Below are 21,651 nucleotides of genomic sequence, written 5' to 3'. Positions count from 1 at the left end.
TGTGCTGCAGTGAACACTGGGGTGCATGTATCTTTTCTAATTAGTTTTCTCCAGATTTATGTCCAGGAATGGAATTGCTGGATCATATGGTAACTATTTTCAGTTTTTAATGACCCTCCATATGGTTCTTCATGGTGGCTGCACCAATTTTCTGGAGAAGGCAGTGACAACCCACTCCAGTGTTCTTGCCTGGAGAATCCCAGGGACGGGGGAGCCTGGTGGGCTGCCGTCTATGGGGTCGCACAGAGTTGGACATGACTGAAGCGACTTAGCAGCATCAGCAGCAGCACCAATTTTCATTCCAACCAACAATGTAGGAAGGTTCTTTTTTCTCCACACTCTCTCCAGTGTTTATTATCTGTAGACTTTTAATGATGACCATTCTGATTCACATGAGGTGATACCTCATTGCAGTTTTGATTTGCATTTCTCAAGTAATTAGTGACACTGAACATCTTTCTATGTGCCTGTTGGCCAGGTCTTCTTTGGCGAAACGTCTGTTTAGGTCTTCTGTAGGGATATTTCTTTTGAGAATCATGTATTCCTTGAACTACCAAAAATTTATGGAGTCACTGACTATAGAAAATATACCAGTGGAGAAAACTGTCTTTGACTCGTTTTACAAATATGCTGATAGTCATTTAATGGAAATTTGTTAGAAAAACACTGAAGGGCAATAAAATTTAAGAAATACAAAAATCAGAGAAGTTAACAGTTTAAAGGAGGCTTTAAAGAGCACCTTGAAACTCTGCAATCTTTAACTCATATTTAGGATTTTCCGCATGGGTTCTGATCTATAGGCTCATAATATACATTAAAAAAAACCAATGATGATTATTTATTATTTCTTAATTAGAGACTGTGTCCTTATTGAGTTTAAGTTTTACTTGCATTGTTCATTTAAGTTAAAGTGAAAGTCACTCAGACGTGTCCGACTCTTTGCGACCTCATGGAATTCTCCAGGCCAGAGTACTGGAGTGGGTAGCCTTTCCCTTCTCCAGGGAATTTTCCCAACCCAGGGATTGAACCCAGGTCTCCTGCATTGCAGGCAGATTCTTTACCCAATGAGCCATTAGGGAAGCCCAAGAATACTGGTGTGGGTAGCCCATCCCTTCTCCAGGGGATCTTCCCAACACAGGGATTGGACTGGGGTCTCCTGCATTGCAGGCGGATTCTTTAACAACTAAACTATCGGGGAAGCCCATTGTTCATTTAAAGCTCTCAACATTACAATGTAGTAGGTATTAATAATCTAATTTTACAGAGAAGAAAATTGGCTTAGCAGCTAAACTTGGACAAGGTCACATAATTAGTTACTCTATTTCACCATTTTAAGATGCACCTTTTTTTTTCCCTAACATTTGAACATCTCTGAAATTGAGATTTGGCTTACAATTGATGCCATCTTAAGATATCACTAGAGCCAGGTGGTACTTGTGATACATTTGCTATTGCTTGTGTTCATGTGAATATCTAAAGCACCAGCAACAAAACACCAGCAACAAAATGTACAAAATGGGTGCCAGTGTCTTTTAAGTCTCAGGAGCCGAATGATAGTTGGGTGAAGGAGTGGGTGAGGTGGTAAGTCATGTGTGATCGGCAACATTCCTGAGACAGGAATTGAAGGTAGGCTAGCTTCATACAACTGCACACTGGCTTATGTAACAAGCACCAATAGCTTTATAGATTCATTTAAGAAATGATGTATTACTAACATTCTGATGACACAGAAGACATTATCATACGTAAAAACACAGACAGTGACAATTTTGAGTTAAAAAGTCATTAAGAATTTGAACTCTGAATTGAAGATAGTTTAGGAAAACTAATTAGTTTACTTTCCTGCAGAGAGAATCATATGGACTGGTAATAAAAATTTACATCTAATTACATCTGAAAGTCTTCTTTCAATAAGAAGTTTAAAAATTAATTGATACGTAAGCATTGTGTAAGAGCTGAAAGGGGAGTATTTTTCCTTTGTTATGGTATATAAACTAATAGTTCATTTTACAACTAGTGGCACCCTATAATCAATGGGCTATGGAGAGATGCTGAGCTAGAATTAGAACCTCTCTGATTGCAGAATTCAACTCCTAACTAGCATGATTGCGTAGTTGAGTGAACACTGTTAGTGCTGTATGGAGCCAACAATTTGGATTTCTTTCAGTGCACAATTCTGCAGTTTAGACCCAGACCAAATATCCCTTGAGAAACCTGGAAACATGAATTAATTTTTGCTTTATCCATACCTTTCTTCTCTTCAACACCTGCATCTGATTTGAGGGTGTGGCTACTACTGTGAAGGGAATCTTTTGAGTCTTCATTTTCATCCAGGACGCCAGCAAAGCTGATCTTCCTTTCATATCTGTGCCGGTCTAATTCAGGGTCCAAACGAAGTCTGCAGCTCTCCAAGTCCTGCAATGTCAGTGGGGAGCATGTGAATGATGGCATCTCCCCAGCACTGCCTTGGTCTTCTGGCAAACCTCACTCCATTTTGAGTAGCACACACAGCATTTAAATAGCCAATTCCCATCTACCTTATACCAGTTTCAGACTGCAGCCAAGAAAACATTTTCCTTAATCCATAGGTTAAGGATTCAATTGCAAGCCCAGGTTGTTACCTGTGCTTCTGACCAACTGGTTACAAATTGAAGGTTCCAACAACACCCTTCCTCAGTTCAGTTAATTTGCTAGAGGTGGTAACAGAACCTAGAGAAATATTTTGCTGACTAGATCACTGGTTTATCATTAAAAAAAATGTATAGTCAGCAATAGTTAGATGGAAGTAATGCAGAGGGCAAGGAATGGGGTGAGGGTAAGCGTGAGGGTAACCAAGCTTCCAAGTCATTCAAGGGCACTGATCTCCCAGTCGTCACATGTTCACCAACCGGAAGCTCTCTGAACCCTGTCCTTTTGAGTTTTTATGGAGGTTTCATTAAATCGGCATGATTGATTAAATCACTGTCACCTAGAGGTGAGGGTAGTGGGACTGAAATTTTCATTTTTCTAATCACTTGGTGACCAGCTGATCCTTAGGTAATCTAGAGGCATACCACAAGTCACCTAATTAAGACACCTTGGTCACCCTCCTTAAGAAATTCCAAGGGTTTTAGGAACACTGCACCAGAAATACAGATGAAGACCAAACATATATTTTTTTTTATTACAAATCATCGTATCATAGAACAGAAACAGAAAACAAATACCAAGGTGATGTTGGAATTCAGTCCTAAGGATTAAGTAAAATTTGCTCAGCAAACAGGTAGGAAAAGGCAGTTCTGGCTTAAGAAACGTCATGAATGATGGCCAGAGGCACAAAACAATATCAGACAATGGGAGAATCTCTCCTTCTCTTTTAGGAAGACTTCAAATATAAGAGGGGTTCCTTTACCATCCACTTATGAACAGAATGATCCCATAGCCAAAAGTAGGGAATGTAAGTATTTAGTAGGAGTTCAATCTGTGAGGTGAGCATGGGCATTTGATTTGTTTGATGAATGGAGACTCGCTCATGCTGAAGATCATACTTAATCATTAATCTATAAAACACTTTCAGACCTGATAAATGAAAAATATATAAAATGCAACCCTTATTTTTATACAGTGATTTTTTTCTAATTATGACACAATAAGTCCTTAGATTCAAGTAGCTTGAAAAACAAAAGATAGTTTGAAAAACCCAGTTTGTACCAAGATTAAAACCTTAAGCTTTTAACTGTCGCTAATAAATGAAACTTTTAGACTCTATAGTTTCTTTTCCCTTTGAATTAAGAATAGAATTTATACTTTGGTACTCAGAAAATTGTATCAAATCTAGAAAAAAGAAGGAACCACATGGAGTCTATTTAACATTGTCAAAAAATGTTCTAGGAATATAATTGCTCCTCTGAAATTAATCCTTCTTAGGAAAAAGAAAACAACCTCACTACTTTCCAGTTTGGCAGCTAAATTTAATTAGATAAGCTTCTTAGTTGGGACTAAAAGTAATAACAATTCTGATTCTCTAAAGCAGTCATTTCTTCCAACTTCTTGTATCTACTAGTCAAAACCCTACTTATCTTTCCAAGTATATCTTTCATATATGATCTCTTTCAGGAACGTCCTTCAGATTTCTCCCATGTCTGTGGCCAGCGTTGGCCCTCTGCTCCTTTCTTGTGTGTTGCCCATGTGTTGGTTCTCCTGGTACAGCATATTCACCTCTGCATCACCCTCACTCCCACCTCTGCGCCCTTTACACCACCCTCTCTCATAGCCTTACTCTCAGATATTCATATCTACTTTTCAAATATGAATGTGAATTGCGTTTTGCTTCTGATCAGGCTTCCCTGGTGGCTCAGCTGGTAAAGAATCTGCCCGCAATGTGGGAGACCTGGGTTCAATCCCTCACTTGGGAAGATACCCTGGATGAGGGAAAGGCTACCCACTCCAGTATTCTGCCCTGGAGAATTCCACGGACTGTACAGTCCATGGGGTCACAAAGAGTTGGACGCAACTGAGCGACTTTCACTCTGATCGTTTAACTTTAGAAGCATTTGCGATCCGGTGGTGCATTCTTTTTAATGTGATTTGTTAAATCCCATTGGTACAATTGGTACAGTTTCTAGCACAATCTTGTACAAAAGCATTCAACATGTTGTTTTCCCTAATGAGTGAATATAGATGTAAAGAGACTTCTTTACAGTCTTTTTCTTTGTTATTAAGGATCATCTTGGCATCCGATGGGAATTAATTTAATTCCATGCTGCTTGGTCATCAGTTATTGGTTTTACCAACTCAACAGGGAAACATTTTAATAGATCTGCAGTTTTATAGACAAAACTCTAAAAAAAATGTTGTGTTTTCACGTTTGGAAGTTAATCATTGCTTGAAGAAAAATGGATTATTATGCTTTCTTAGATGATAAATCTTGTAAAAGTGCTGCTTTTTTCCTTTTCTAGATATTCTTTATGAGTATGGTTTACAAAAAGAGAGAATAAAAATGCTACCAGAAGTCATTTTTGGGGGAGAAACAAATATACTAAGTTCCATCTAGGGATGTAGATGGAAAAAATTGGTTAAGTTGGTAAAAATATATTTTTAGCTGCTATTAATTTTCCTTTTCACTTACCTCCACTCCCCACTATCCAGTGAGTGACCTCCTGAGATTGCCTAGCTCTATCAAATTAAATTTTATTTATTGTATTTTAGGCTCTTTTGCCTTTTCTTCCTCATGTGCGCTACGTAATGTCCGACTCTTTCCAACCCCATGGACTGTAACCTGCCAGGCTCCTCTGTTCATAGGATTCTCCAGGCAAAAATACTGGAGAGGGTTGCCATGTCTTCCTCCAGGGGATCCTCCCAACCCAAGGATCGAACTTGCATCCCTATGTCTCCTGCTTTGTAAGGCAGATTCTTTACCACTAATACCACCTGGGAAGCCCCTTTCTCTTGCACACTTCAGATATAACCAGGACTTTTTTTAAACAAACAAATAATTCACAGGGAAATGATCTTGTGACATTTCTATCAGAAAGACTTTCTTGGTAGAACGTTTATTTTCCCTATCTTTTCCCCTCCTCAAGTCTCAGATCCTAGAATATAGTTTCTAATGTGACTATTTTTCTAGGTTATACTTTTATTATTCTGTACATTCAGGTAGCTATTTATTTTTACTGCTGTTAAAAATGTTACTGAATTAATAAAATATCCCCCAAACCTATAAATACTCTTACAGCAAGTGTGTTGTTAAAACTTTAGAATATTTCATTTTAATGGTATTTATGCTTAGCCTGTTAGATTTACTGTTTTATGCAACTTCTTAAAAAACCTATTTAAAGCATTTATAGCTTCTGTGTTAGTAAAATGGTTTTATGATACTGTTGTTTTCTGTAATAGTTAAAAATGTGATTTGAGTTTTCTTTATCATCAACAATAGTTACATAGATTAAACATGAGCTCTTTCCTGTTTTCCAAAGGTCATCTCCCCCAAAAATTTATGAACCTATACTTGACAATAAAAGTTATAGTTCAATGAATACAAGATTTATGAGACCTAGTTAAAGGCAATGAAAAATTTCCTCTTATTGATTGAATAACTGCAGCCTCTGTTTTAGTTTAATTTTTTGGCACTTTCCACTAGACAGCCAGTTGATTATACAGTCATTTTTTAAAGATTTGATTAATTTTCTTAAAAAGGAAATTTGTTACAATAATAAGGAACATTATAGCTTTATAGTGTTGAAAGAAAGAACAAAAATAACTGAATCAAACTTAAAGATTCTTATCTTTTCTAAATCACTATAAGTCAAAATGGTGACCTTTAAAAATCTGAAAATTTGGATTTCCCTGGTGGTCCGGTGGCTAAGACACCATAAACCCAGCACAGGGGGCCCAAGTTCAATCCCTGGTCAGGGAACTAGATCCCACATGCTATATGTAACTAAGGGTTTGATTGCCACACCTAAAGATCCTGCATGCTGTAACTAAGACCTGGCACAGCCAAATAAATATTAAAAAATAAATAAAAAATGAAAATCTGAAAATTTAACAGATGTGTTTCTGAGCTTTTATAAAAATGTCAGTATAATTTGAATATTGATATGAATAACACTCACAGAGGCCTACAGATTAACCTTGACTTTACACATGCTTAAGTGGCTGACTTACTTGATTTTTAAGAGTAGTCTCAATATAAGAGTGAAGGTGACAATTCAGAAAAATAAAGGTTCAGAATAACATGAAATTAAATAAGGTCTGTAGGAGGAACTCCATTTCATAGTATTTAAATGGTGCAGTTTCACAGTTCAGATGTGGACACATTTCTCTTGAAAACATATTTTACCTACAAAGAGTTCCATTTTATATTTTAGAGTGTGAGGAAATGGGCTGTGCAGACACTGGAAATCAGAGTTAGAGGAACAACTCAGGAATACCAGAACACTGACTTTTTGGTTCCATTCCTCATGCCAACCTCCAACCCCCCAGGACTGCAGTAGGGTCTTGCTCATACTGAGTTTGGTCAAAACAGCAGGAGAGTTGGTGCACTATAAAATTCACCTAAATGGAAGCACATAGATTGTTAGTGTAACAGTTTCTCTCGTAGTGTAAATTTTGTGTAAAGGGGAGAAAAAAAAGAATTTGTCTGGTTCCTCAGCTCTGGTCAGGTAAGGCCTATGATAAAAGAACCACTGGAAACACAGTGCCTGTTAGAGAACAAAGAGCCAAGAAAATCAGCTCTGAGATGGGCCTCTGTCCAAAGTGCTTTGTGATGACTCCTGGCTTTTGCTAGAATTTGTATGTTAAGTTAAAAAAAATCAGGCCCTGATGGCATACAAGTGTGTCTGTATGTATGCCTACCTGTGTGTCTTTGTGTTTCTGTGCACATGTGTGTGTATGCATGTGCGTGTGTGTGTGTGTGTGTGTGTGTGTGCATGCACACATGGTCTTTTTCTGCTTATCTGTATCCATAAGAAATGCTTCAGGAATAAAATATTTGTTCAGAGACATTTACATGCTAAAGACTTGAGTCTTTTCATTCATAATTTAAATGAGAAAATTCACTGGAAGCACATAAATTTATGAATTGTTGGTATGATTTTTCCAGTAGTCATGTATGGATGTGAGAGTTGGACTACAAAGAAAGCTGAGCACCAAAGAATTGATGCTTTTGAACCGTGGTGTTGGAGAAGACTCTTGAGAGTCCCTTGGATATCCAACCAGTCCATCCTAAAGGAAATCAGTTCTAAACATTCATTGGAAGGACTTATGCTGAAGCTGAAACTCCAATACTTTGACCACCTGATGCAAGGAACTGACTCACTAGAAAAGACCCTGATGCTGGGAAAGATTGAAGGTGGGAGAAGGGGACGACAGAGGATGAGATGGTTAGATGGCATCACTGAACCAATGGACATGAGTTTGAGTAAGCTCTGGAAGTTGGTGATGGACAGGGAAGCCTGGCGTCCATGGGGTTGCAAAGAGTCGGACATGACTGAGCAATTGAACTGAACTGAGTATGAAAAAAACAAACCTATCAGTGATTTCTGGAAAATGCTGGCTATAAAACTCCTCATAGTTTGTGGAATAAAGGAGTGTGGAAAGGTTCTTAGACATTCCTAGGTTAACTGATAATGATCAATTAGACATTACCCAGTGGTGCAGTCTGTTGTGATTTTAAGGTCAATTTTCAGTTTTTTAATAGATAAAAAGAGATTTTCTTTTTATATATGAAAATCCCTTGGTTGAATTTTTAAACTATATGATACATTTGTTCATTGGATATTTGAGGAAATTGTGACTACTGAAAACCAAGCAACCTGGCTGGACTCTCCAAGTAGCCTCATTATTAATAAGCTTCACTAACCATCAGAGGCTCAGTGCGTGGTCTGGGCAGACATGAAAAGGTCTCTCGCAGGAAGGTGGTAATCTCCAGGAGAAGTTGGCAGGCTGCCATCTTCAAGGCAAAGGGGCAGCCACATTTAGAGGGGTTCACAGTACCTATGGAAGGAAAGAGTTCTTTCATAAGCAAACAGCCAATAAAAAATTCAGAGGCACAGTTTGATGGACATAGCTACACATGTGTAAAATCAAATTGTATATGAGAATGTTACCTATCCATGTGCAAAATGAAACTGTAAATGAGGATGTCACCTGTATATGTTCAATTTACCTGGTCCCTTTAGCATAATCTATACATCGCAATACACCTCTTTTCCCTTCCATTTTGCAATTCTATAACAAATACCTCAGTATCAAAATGTCAATCAGTAAGAATTATTTTCCTCAAGGCATTATAGAGAAACAAAATGCAGCTCCACTAGGCTGGAAAGCCTTTTAATGAAAAGAAAAACAGAAAGCAGCCTTGCCAGATTTTTACGTACCTATATGATCAGATTTATACACGATATAGGCCAGTGAATAGATTTGGAACTACAAAAGTCTTGTCGGCTCACTTTGTAAGAGATGTCTATCTTAATGTTCATTCTTAGGGCAGTGAAGTTGTTTCGGCTTTAGCCCACATGTGTTTCTGTAGCATAAACAAGACTTATTTACTTGGTCACCCATGTTATACAGTTTATACAAGCTAGCCTGTCATATTAGTGAATAGCTATACTAGAATATGCAAATATTCTCCTTTGCTTTGAATAATACCAGTCTCTGAATGAGTTAAATGTTGTATCCACCATAGACCAAAAAATGGATTTTGTTATAAAGGCAGATAATGGCCAAGGCAACACTATAGAGATGTAAATCCGCAGGATTAGATCTCAGATACATGACATCACAAATAATGGAGAAATATATTGATTACTTATCAATGTTCAGAAAAGAAGACAAAGACATGTCTCCCATAGAAGAAAATAGTTTGAATGAATCAACTTATCAAGCAATAACTATATCATTACATATTAACCTTCCTAAAATATCTTTAAATAGCTCTAAAATATTTCCTGTGTATTTGGCTTTCATAATTGATATAATATATAATCATGGCTTATATTGATAGTAGGTAGAATTATGGTCTTTCTGAAGATATCTGGCTATTGCTTCCCCATGAAAACCATTATATTTTCTACAGAGGTAATATGTGGCTGGGGACATTGCCTCTTATTAAGAATGAAAAAACGCTGTTTACAATAGACAGGCAGGACATGGAAGCAACTTATATGTCCATCGGCAGACAAATGGATAAGAAAGCTGTGGTACATATACACAATGGAATATTACTCCGTTTTAAAAAGAATGCATTTGAATCAGTTCTAGTGAGGTGGATGACTGGAGCCTATTATACAGAGCAAAGTAAGTCAGAAAGAAAAACACCAATACAGTATATTAATGCATATATATGGAATTTAGAAAGATGGTAACAATAACCCTATATGTGAGACAGCAAAAGAGACACAGATGTAAAGAACAGACTTTTGGACTCTGTGGAAGAAGGCAACTGTGGGATGATTTGAAAGAATAGCATTGAAACATGTATATTATCATATGTGAAATAGATCGCCAGTCCAGGTTCAATGCATGAGACAGGGTGCTCAGGGCTGGTGCACTGGGATGACCCTGAGGGATGGGATGGGGAGGGAGGTGGGAGGGGAGTTCAGGATGGGGAACGCATGTACACCCATGGCTGATTCATGTGAATGTATGGCAAAACCCACCACAATATTGTAGAGTCATTAGCCTTAAATTAAAATAAATAAAAATTTTAAAATGGTACTAAAACAAAAAGAATGAAAAAGACAAACTCCTCTATTGTTTCCAGACTGATACTTGCTTATCCCATAATTTTTAAAATGCAAACTGAGCTATGTATTGACTTGAAAGTGGAACTAAAGAAGACATTCCAATCTTATATTCAGTGAATGAATGCTCTAGAGTCTACATGACTCTTGAACTTGCCCAGATGTGCAACTGTTTTTTAAAACATAATTGAACACTAGTTATTTAGTATAAACTTCTGGATCTGTGCTTGTAATCCTAAGGATATCATCTAGATTCTTCTTGTCAGTCCCATAGACAATGAGCTTGGTCTTAGTCCAGGCTTTCTCATAAGTATCATCTGAAATATTCTGTTACAGGGAACAATTACTGACTTACAAATAGTCTCACCAAAAAACTGTTATACCAAGCATACCATATTGCCAGTAATACTTATGTGGTCTCATGGAGATGCGAGACCATTTTTGCCTATGAAGCTACTTCCATCTAATATGGCTTTGGCTTCTCTCTGTTCTGAAGGACCCCTAGGAGATCCGGGGCAGTTTGGGGATGTCTCCTGGCAGGCCTAAACTAGATTCTGTGGTCGTTGGATTATCCTCAAGTCCTATTACAAATCAGACCCAATTTTGTGAGTCATTCTAGGATAACCTAGACTCTTGTGAACTTGAGGGAATCTTTGGGAACAACTTTCATCATTAGGTTAAAAGACTAACATCAGAATTTGGTGTTTTGTCAATGGCTAAATCAAGAAGATTTTCTTTGATTTGAAGGAAATGGCAACCCACTCCAGCGTTCTTGCCTGGAGAATCCCAGGGACAGAGGAGCCTGGTAGGCTGCCGTCTATGGGGTCGCACAGAGTTGGACACGACTGAAGTGACTTAGCAGCAGCAGCAGCAGCATCAGAGGAAGAGCAAAATGATGGTACAATGCAAAAAAAAATTGGTTTGTAAGTAGAAGACAATATGTATTTTTTGATTATTATTTAGTTCTGTCTAATTTACACTCTAGCCATCCTTTTATATTTCATGTCTTTAAAGATGAAGTAGGTTTGGCATCACTTAACTAAGGATAATCCTTAAGACATCATCAGGGAATCTGCATTTCAAATCACTAGGGTAGGTTAAAAGGAAGAGACCTCAATGTCTTCATCAGTTAATGATACTCATTCCAAAACCATATTGGAATTTGCTACTCCATAAAAGACAGTGGTACACATACTCACAAGCTTGTATGGTATAGAACACACATATGCACAAAATGGTGTTAAGAAAGATGTTCAGGAATCTCTTTGTCTCTATTCTTCTATGATGGGACTCAATTATACTTTTAATAAATAAGTACAGTAAATTAAACATTCATAGTTCTAATAATCTGAACCTTAAAATTTGAATTTCATGTTAAATATGATAATAAACTATGATTAAGTATTTTAATAGTTTAGTGATTTGAGAAGCTTTTCGTGTTTAATTTCATTTGGTCTAGCCCTTTTTTATATCTTCAAGAGTAATAAAAAAACACAAAACCTGACCAAATCCTTTTCTGGAACAGCACTTTTCCACAACTTCCTTTTCTCATGGAGGACCAAAACTGACCTTGACATTTACAATATTAGGATTCAGAGACTGCAAAGCAATGACTGTTTCATATGGCCTACAGCTCTTTGCTCCTGTCTACAGTCTTCTCCTCTGGTTCCTGCTCTCACTTTGTGGGTTTTATGCACATGCTCACATCCATGCACAGGGAATAGGGGAGAAGGTGCAGTGGAAGACATGGGAAGGTGGTAAGAATGTGAAAGAGGAAAGAGAAATATTACGTGCTCCTAAAGCAGAGATTCTTACAAGCAGGGGTTCTTGTAGTAAAGGGAGTCTCCTTACTGTCATCTAAAAAGTCTTCCTCCTCATCCTCCTTTCTCAGTCTCCTCTTGGTCTCCTCATCATAAATGAGACCCAGCAGGTTGGCTGGACTCTCACTTTCCCCATGACACAGCTCATTCAACCGGACACCGATGGCCTACCATGAACAGAAAAAGAATGAAACAGCATGAGGTATATGTCAGACTATAAAAGAGGCTCTCACATTACAGAGGTCGTCAGCAATCAATTCATGGGGATTGTTTTCAGCAGAAGTTTCCTCTGTTTGCCATAGTGTTGTTACCACCACATTTCCCAACATGGGAATCCAGAGAAGGAAGGCACTAATGCTGTCTCCAAGGTCACTGAGCCTAAAGACTTATAGGAACTGGAATGGTATTTATTCTCACACAAAACTTTTTCTGAAAGTATTTTTATTTCCTCAAAGGTCATTTATTTTATAGATCTCACATAAGGAAGTATGCAGTTGTATTTTCTTTTAACCATTTTTATTTATTTAAAAAGCTTTTTTTTTTTTTGGCCACGCCACATGGCACATGGGATCTTAGTTCTCCAGTTCAGTTCAGTTGCTCAGTCGTGTCTGACTCTTTGCGACCCCATGGACTGCAGCATGCCATTGCCTCCCTGTCCATGACCAACTCTCAAAGCTTGCTCAAACTCATGTCCATCGAGTCAGTGATGCCATCCAACCATCTCATCCTCTGTTGTCCCCTTCTCCTACTGCCGTCAATCTTTTCCAGCATCAGGGCTTTTCCTATGAGTCAGTTCTTCACATCAGGTGGCCAAAGTATTAAAGTTTCAGCTTCAGCATCAGTCCTTCTAATGAATATTCAGGACTGATTTCCTTTAGGATGGACTGGTTAGATCTCTTGCAGTCCAAGGGACTCTCAAGGGTCTTCTACAACACAACAGTTCAAAAGCATCAATTCTTCAGTGCTCAGCTTTCTTTATGGTCCAACTCTCACACCCATATATGACTACTGGAAAAACCATAGCTTTGACTAGATGGACCTTTGTTGGTAAAATATGCTGTCTAGGTTGGTCACAGCTTTTCTTCCAAGGAGCAAGAGTCTTTTAATTTCATGGCTGGAGTCACCATCTGCAGTGATTTTGGAGCCCCCAAAATAAAGTCTCTAGCTGTTTCCATTTCCCCATCTAACCCATGTTTCTTGCATTGGAAGTGCAGAGTGTTAACCACTAGACCATCAGGGAAGTCCTATATAGTTGTTTTTAATGGAGGATTTTGCTGCAGGAAAAAATAAGAAGTCACATTTCCTCAGAATGTTTCTGATCATGTAATTTTATGAGGATAGCAGTGTCATGCTAATGAGTTTGGAGGCTGGCATGACTTCTAGAACTGCAATTTTATTTGTATCTTTCATCATATATGCAATCAATGATTTTCTGATAGACTTTGTTTCCCCCTCATGATACGCTATGGATTAGAAAGAAATATTAACTATTCTTTTGAAATATTAGCTATTCTTTTGATAGCGTACTGAACATCAACATTAGAAACATGACTTTTACCTCAACACATAAACAACATTGGCTTTTATAAGGTATTCACAAAACCAATGCTTGCTATCTGTTCTTTGGAGTCATCATGTACTAACATCTGATTTTAAAAATATAATTCCCCCCCTCAAAAGAGACAAAATATGCTATCTCTAATTCCTTTCACATTTCAATTACATGTTGTATAGAATAAAAGAAGAGAATAGGAAGGAGAGTCAAAAAGATAAAATGAGCACTGAACTTGGTCTGACAGTTTGATTACTCTGTGCATTGGTAAGAACAAAATTCCAGCTAGGTTTCTTCTTTCCTCCTGCATCATCCTTTTCAAATATTTAGAAAAACAACTAAATTCTGGGCATGCAAGAGATTAGATTTGCTGTTGGATAGTTACAAAAATATGTCCGTGTGTGCATGCTCATGCTGTCGCATCTGACACTTAGCGGTCCAATGGACAATAGCCTGTCAGGCTCCTCTGTCAACGGAATTTTCCAGGTCAGACTACTGGAGCTGGTTGCCATTTCCTACTTCAGGGAATCTTCCTGACCCAGGGATTGAACCCACATTTCCTGTGTCTCCTGCGTTGGCAGGTGGATTCCTTACCACTGAACCACTTGGGAAGCTCAAAAGATACGTCTGCTGCTGCTGCTGCTAAGTCGCTTCAGTTGTGTCCAACTCTGTGTGACCCCATAGACAGCAGCCCAACAAGCTCCCCTGTCCCTGGGATTCTCCAGGCAACAACACTGGAGTGGGTTGCCATTTCCCTCTCCAATGTATGAAAGTGAAAAGTGAAAGTGAAGTTGCTCAGTCATGTCCGACTCTCCGCAACTCCACGGACTGCAGCCCAGCAGGCTCCTCTGTCCATGGGATTTTCCAGGCAAGAGTACTGGAGTGGGGTGCCATTGCCTTCTCCGAAAAGATATGTCTAGAGCTCTTCAAATAAAAACACACGCTGTTTGAACATCTTGGTTATTTGAAAACAAAGGGGTCTCCTTAAACTCTGGAATTGAGGAGTAACAAAAACCACATCAAGACAAAAGAAATGCAGCTTGGTTGCTAACTTGAGAAGTTCTAAGCAAACAAAACAAAACGTGAAAACAAAAACCACCACCTCAACAGAAAGCCTTGTCCTGATGCTACTATTTCAGAAATCCTCTCTAAAGATGTGTTAGGTAGTTAGAATAGGGAAAAGGAGTCCAGAATGGCAGTGGCTAAAAGACAAAGAAGGGGAAAGCCTATGAAAACAGAACAAAGGAAGGTCTGAGGACTGGAGCGAGGACCTCAGGTGAAACAAACAGCACTCCTGGCCAGCCCAGTTCACACAGGGCAGGCCCGGGGGAGGAGAAAAAACATGTAAGAAGAGCAACCGAAACTGAGCTGGGGGCTTCTCTTCTCGTTGAGTCTTCTGGGTCGACCTCCCCGACACCTCAAGGATGTATTTTCCTTTGCTTTCTAAATAAAACTGAGCTGTAACACAAAGCTGTAACACTGATCCGTCCGTCATTTCAAATTTTTGCTGTGGCGAGAAAGAACCGAGGAAATTACACACTCCCCCGACAGAAGGAAACAGGGAATTATGAGTCTGAGCGGAGCCAGAAGACTTTAGTGGGGGTGGGAAATGTACATGGATCTCCCCTGGACTCTGAAACGAAGCAATTTAAGGTAAACCCACAGTTCACAAAACTTAGAAAGTTTCTCAAAAAGGAACTTGCTTGGGATAATATAACATATCTAAATAAGAATTTAGAGCTCTACATCAAGACAAGAAAAGTGCCTTAGGGATATGTTTATTCCCCTTCATTCATCAAATATTTATTAGGTGAGGTAATTTGCTAGTTATTAAATAAAACATAAAGTTGAATAAACTGTTATAGTGAATCAGCATCTTTATTAATATGCCTGAGTAGATTATAAACTTTCATAAAGAAGTATCACAGTTTGGCAATTAGGAAAGTTAGGTTGAAAAACCTGCTCAAGGTCACTCAGCAGCCTTGAACTGGGATTCAAACATAGATTCTCAAGAATTGGTGTTAGGCTAATGGGGAAGGGAAAATTAGATATTTCAGATGGAGAGTTCCCAAAGACCCATATTCAGGAACATGCACTGACGTGTCTGACTTTATCTCTTGCTCTTTACCTCAAGGAGCTTACAGTCTATTGGGGAGGTAATAGAATATGAGAAAAGGACATTAAGTGGTAAAAGAGAATGAAATTACCTTATGTATTAGAAAATGAAGACATTAAATTCATTTCAGAGAATCATAGAAAGTCTTATTCCTGTAGATTCTCAAGAATTGGTGTTAGGCTAATGGGGAAGGGAAAAGTGGATATTTCAGATGGAGCGTTCCCAAAGACCCATATTCAGGGACATGCATTGACGTGTTCAGAGACTATCAACTAAGCCACTTGGTTGAAGCACCATTTTGTGAGCAGAAATAATGTGCCTGAGGGCTTGGAAAGGTAAACTGGGACCAGATTCCACAGTTCCTGAAGCTGGACTTCATTTGGCATTCTGAAGAAGGATTAAAGGCAATTTTTGAGCAGGGGAGAAGCCTTACCACTCCTTCCAGGGACACCATGCTAGCTGTCTAAAAATGTAGACACAAACCAGCTTTCAAAATTCAGTATCATAACTTAGCACTGAACACCTCTTAGATGTAAAGGATTGAGATAAATGTCCTTTAGATACATCAGTTCATTGACTTCATCATCTATAATCTTGGTATGATTTGAACAAAGGTTGTGGAAAGAGCTGAGATGCCAGGCTGAGCAATTTGGGTTTTTATCCCAAGGGAAAAGGAGGGCCACTGAAGCACTATAATGTGATTTGCATTTTAGCCTAACCATTCTGACAGCAGTTTGGAGAATGAATTAGAAGGAGAGAGTCTGGAGGCTGGGAGATGAGATTTGAATGTTCTGCTTTTAGATGGGCTATGCCAAAGGGAGATTTTATTGGCAGTGTGTAGGATGGGTCAGAGAGGGGAGATTGTGGGAGGAAACCAAACAGGAAAATACTTTAGTCACACAGAGGAGAAGTAATAAAGATCTGACCTCAAAGGGCATCAGTGACATGGAAGAGGTGGAATCAATAAGGAAAGGAGGTTGAGAACATGTTCAAAGACTGTCATTTCAGATGGTGGTAGTTCCATCAAAAAGAATAGAAAATTCAAGAGGGGTTACAGATGGGGGTGTTTAAATGGAGAGAAGCGTTTTAGTTTGGTCAGATTTAGTTTCACAACATTAAGTGAATGCCTCCAAAGTACAGATGGTGAAGTTGGTCAGGGATCTGAAAAGTGCTATGGATAGAGAACTGGGTGCTTCTAGCTAACAGTAGAAAACACAGGAATAAATGTAATCCTGGTGGAGATTATACAGGAAAAACTGATAAGAGATGCTGAGAATGTTCACATTTACAGGGAGGAAAGAGGCAGAGGATCAGGAAGGGAGATAGAAGAGATAATAATGTCTAACTTTGTAGATTTATCAGGAAGATTAAATGAATTATTTCCTTCTGAAATGTTTTGTTCAGTGCTTGGTACATAACAGATACTCAAATTATCTCCCAAACAAATGAACAAACAGAAACTCAAAACGTCTTCACTTCACTCAGCCTAATTTTTATAGAAGAAAATCAAAAGCTCACGTCTCCCCACTGGTAGAAGAGCTTGGCAGCATTCCACTGCAGCTTCTGGTTCCGCTTGTTGCCCACAATGGGGGACCGTCCCCTGGAAAGGCCTTTCTTGGTGATGTTCACATGATGTCCTTTCATCCACTCTGGCCAGTTGCCACGGTTGCAGCGGTGCACAAAACGGGCACATTCCAGGAACAATGCTGCTCTGGCTACCACCGGTGCTTCCTGAATAGGGTTGTTAAGGAAAGAGTAATGTAGGATTAACAAACAATGAATCTGACCTTAAAGTGAATGCCTATGTACTCTTAGCTTATTTTTGCCTTTGTATTTTGATTTGGTTGAGCCTATTTCCCCTGCTGCTCAGCAGGAGGAATCCACTTGCAATGCAGGAGCCACAGGAGACATGGGTTTGATCCTTAAGTCAGGAAGATCCCCTGGAGAAGGAAATGAAAACCCACCCCAGTATTCTTGCCTGGAGAATCCCATGGACAGAGGAGCCTGGAGGGCTACAGTCCCTAGGGTCACAAAAAGTCAGACACAACTGAACGACTTAGCAGCAGCAGCGATATTTCCCAGGGTAGTGTTAACATGGTTACAGTAGTCGTGGGAAATCTAGAAAATGAATCCATGAATGCAAATTTGAGTATTGAATAATGAGACATTTTAAATCAGTTTCTGCATGTAGTTTTCTCCTTTTGGAGAATCTCAAGTAATTCCATGACTATCTTTGCATATTTCAGAGACAGTGGAGATTTGAGTGTAAAATCACTTTTAATAAGGAGGTTTTAAATATGAAGCTTTTTTAAACCTAAAATTAGCATGATGCAAACATATATTCAATTTCTACAACTAGATGTAGATTAACCAAAGATGTCAGTTTTTTAAGGACCATCCACAAACTCAAAGGGCATGCAACTGCTCTCTCATTTTGGCTAATAAGAAAAAGAAGAGCTTACTATATCAGGCTGAGCTGTGAGGGTAAACAGAATAAAATGGGGACTGAAATGAGAAAAAAACAAATGAATCGAATGAATGAATAAATAAACTTGATTGAGTTAGTCTCTTTCTCTAATTTTTCATAAACAACAGATCAAATTCTGCTTAAATAGGCATGGTTTCAATTGAAAATGTTTGACAAAGAGGAAATTGCTTAATTGATAAAAGAAAAACAGCATTTCTTCAGGAAAATAAAAATATGACTCCATCTTGTCAAGATGTGCTTGAAAAATAAAAGCAAGAGCTTTTTGTTAATAGCCAGAAACTTATAAGAGTAAGATATCTACTCTTTAGAAACCAAGAAAAATTTAATATGGGAAAGAATGTGAAATTTCCCATAGGCCAGCATGTCACAAAAAATACATACATCAAACATTCACTTGTGTCAGTTGAAATATATATATAACAATATTTGCTATCATCTTGAAAGTGAAAGTTGCTCAGTCGTGTCTGATTCTTTGCAACCCCATGGACTATACAGTCCATGGAATTCTCCAGGCCAGAATACTGGAATGGGTAGCCTTTCCCTTCTCCAGGGGATCTTCCCAACCCAGGGATCAAACCCAGGTCTCCCACATTGAACGCAGATTCTTTACTAGCTAAGCCACAAGAGAAGCCCAATACTAGAGTGGGTAGCCTATCCCTTCTCCAGGGATCTTCCTGACCCAGGAGTTGAACTACATTGCAGGTGGATTCTTTACCAGCTGAGCTATCAGGGGGAAGCCCTTGCTACATCTTAGAGTTACCTAATGAATCCCATGTCCCATGTCCCATGTCCCATGTGTTTTCAAATGGAAACAGTTTTCACGATTCAAGTAATAGCATTCTTAACAATGCCTCAATCTATAATGTCAAAATAGGTGCTAATGTATAGAGAATATCAATTATGTTCCAACTAGTTTTTATAAATTGTAACTTAATTATCATAACAATGCTATGAAATAATATCCTCATTTTAATATTTTTTAATACGAGGTATAATTTTCCACTCTTATGTAGCGGGGAAGAAGCAGACATGGGATTCATTCTCAGGTCTCTCTGATGCTCAAATCTGTACCTCTTTAGTATCTTCAAGGTCTTAATTCATGCTCATATACACCTGGGGAAAAGATGATTTCTAGAATGCATGTAGAAAGTTACTGTTTAAAAATGGAACATTAATGTCATGTAAAACACAAGTAAGCACATAATTTTCCCATTTAAAATATACTTTATGGTCCATCCATCTGATCATCAATGGATAAAGGCAACTGCCCTTTGTTGTTTGGTTCATTTCTCTCCCTATCCATACCACAAGTGCTCTGTGATCCACTTATGTCAAACTGGTTAGTCTCCCAGATATGACATCTCATACCTTTCCATGTTTTGTTTCCATCACTGGCAGAGCCTTTAAGCCCCTTTTCTATCTAGCAGATTCTCACTTGTAAGCTTCAGTTTAGTTATCTCCTCTAAGAAGATTTCCTTAATCCCTTCCTCTTCAGGCAGATGCATTTATTTCATACTGTCTGGTAACACACTATCTCAAATACCCTGGATGTTTCAAGCAAGTTAGCCCTTTAAGCATTTTCCCATTGTTTACAACTTAAATGAAACTATCAAGAATCCTAGTAAGAAATTTAATTATGTTGGGACTTAATTTTACAAAAAATATGACGTATTGCCATTGAAGATAAAGTTCATTTATGTGAAAAGGCAGAATAGAAGATAAACATAATGATGAGCATCTATCATTAATAAAAGATGGACACTGATGATGAGAAACTATCCCCAACTTTATTGGTACCAAGACTTGATAGCAGGTCAGAAGGATAGAAAGACTTTAGAATGCAAAGGCTTAGATGAATTTCTGCATTAAACTTATCATTACCATGGTGATGTAACATCCCAACTAAATATCTATACTCTTTCCTTGTATTAAGTATTCAGTTTACTAAAGATTTCAGATATGCTAATCTGCATTTGGAAAAGCCTGGAACATCTATCTCTAAAAAGGAACTCCAGTCTGGAAGGCAAGGCAAGTGATGCAAATCTATTCTTATGTCACATTTTGACACATTTCCAATATAAAGCAATGAGATTCATTGCTTAATGACAGGAAGGCAGAAACAACACTGCTGGAACAGCATTAGGTGATGAACTTTAGCTCTTTCATGATTAATGAGTGTAAAAACTTAACCTAATTCAAATGTATGGGGCAGAGGCTTTTTTTTTTTTTTCCATATATTTCTTTTAACTATTAAATTGCACTGAGAAGACTAACAGAAGATGAATAAAAAACCCAGACTGTGCTATGTAAGGCTTCCCATGTAGGTTGGCTTGGCTTCTTTAGGAAATATGTTTTATTTGCTTAGGAAACTCAAGGCATTTTGAATGGAAAACAATTTTAATTCTCTGCTCTCAAAAGCTTCTTATGATAAAACCCAGACATTATCAGTTATTGGCCCTAAGAAATCCTACTTTAAGTTGGGAAATAGAACTGAGACCATTATCAAAATAATTCCCATTAATTGACTATATAGCACAACATTAAAGGGAAGGTTAATTATTATTGATAAATTTGATTCATGTAAATTGCCAAACTCAGTAACTTTTGGAAATGTCATTGTCTGCATTAAGGGATGATGACATAGAGTAACTCAAAATATTGCCTTCTAATTATAAACCTCACGAATCTTGTAGGTGAAAGCAAACTTGGGGATCCTATAGTCAAGAGGACAGTGAGTACTAACAATTTTTCTGTGGTACTGTAGTGTGTGTGTTACTGTATGGACAATGGAGGGTGCTGTTGTAGTATAAATCTAAGGACTCAACTGTGCGTCCTCATAGAAGATCCTTGGCAATAAGAATCGACTTCACACTGTGTGTGAAAGAGTAGTCAAGGCATATTGTGAGTGTGGCCATAAAGAATTATTTTCCTGGTAAGTTCCTTTCGAAGTGTAAGTTAGAAAGTATTGATTTGAGGAGCCAGGTTATGGAATACCTTAGACAAAGGATTCTTCCTGGACATAAAGGAAAGTTGGTTTTTCCTCTTTTGATGGAGCTTGCCTCTTAATGGCTCAGAGCAATCTGATGAAGCAGCAAAACAATGGAGACACGACAGCATGGGTAGGGATGGATTCACATTACAGAGGAAAACAGCACAAATGGAGAAAAACGCGTCAGAAGAAGGCTGCGTGGGTGAAGAGAACCATGGAGTTTCAGAGACACAGTTAAAACTGAACATCAAAGCAAACTGGTACCGTTGGTATACCACAGAGAATTTTGCTGGTGGTCCTAAAAGAAAAGTAGGCAGATTTAAATTCTTTCTGATTAACATGTCTGCCAGATCACCTTTCTGGTCTATGTTCCGTAATGCCACAGAGCAGCTTCAGTTCCATTATGTCATAACTTCGTAGTTCCCAGACAAGCAAGAAGCAATTTGAACTGGTGAGATAAAAT

General features: G+C 38.3%; 1 protein-coding gene across 3 annotated transcripts in view; it reads right to left on the bottom strand.

Annotated features, from left to right (window-relative positions):
- UNC80 (unc-80 homolog, NALCN channel complex subunit) overlaps positions 1 to 21,651 on the bottom strand; it is a 208,117-nt gene that overhangs the window by 95,464 nt on the left and 91,002 nt on the right. For all 3 annotated transcript variants that reach the window (XM_068967658.1, XM_068967657.1, XM_068967659.1), the window contains exons 23-26: positions 17,230 to 17,442; positions 12,075 to 12,210; positions 8,342 to 8,475; positions 2,250 to 2,415 (exon numbers count right to left, since the gene is read on the bottom strand). In XM_068967658.1, the coding sequence (XP_068823759.1) occupies positions 2,250 to 2,415; positions 8,342 to 8,475; positions 12,075 to 12,210; positions 17,230 to 17,442 (649 nt within the window). The remainder of the gene's footprint in view (positions 1 to 2,249; positions 2,416 to 8,341; positions 8,476 to 12,074; positions 12,211 to 17,229; positions 17,443 to 21,651) is intronic.

The sequence above is a fragment of the Capricornis sumatraensis genome, chromosome 3 (assembly GCF_032405125.1).
Source record: "Capricornis sumatraensis isolate serow.1 chromosome 3, serow.2, whole genome shotgun sequence".
Lineage (NCBI taxonomy): Eukaryota > Metazoa > Chordata > Mammalia > Artiodactyla > Bovidae > Capricornis > Capricornis sumatraensis.
The sequence above is the reverse complement of the archived record's forward strand: the minus strand, read 5'-3'. Positions and strand labels throughout refer to the sequence as shown.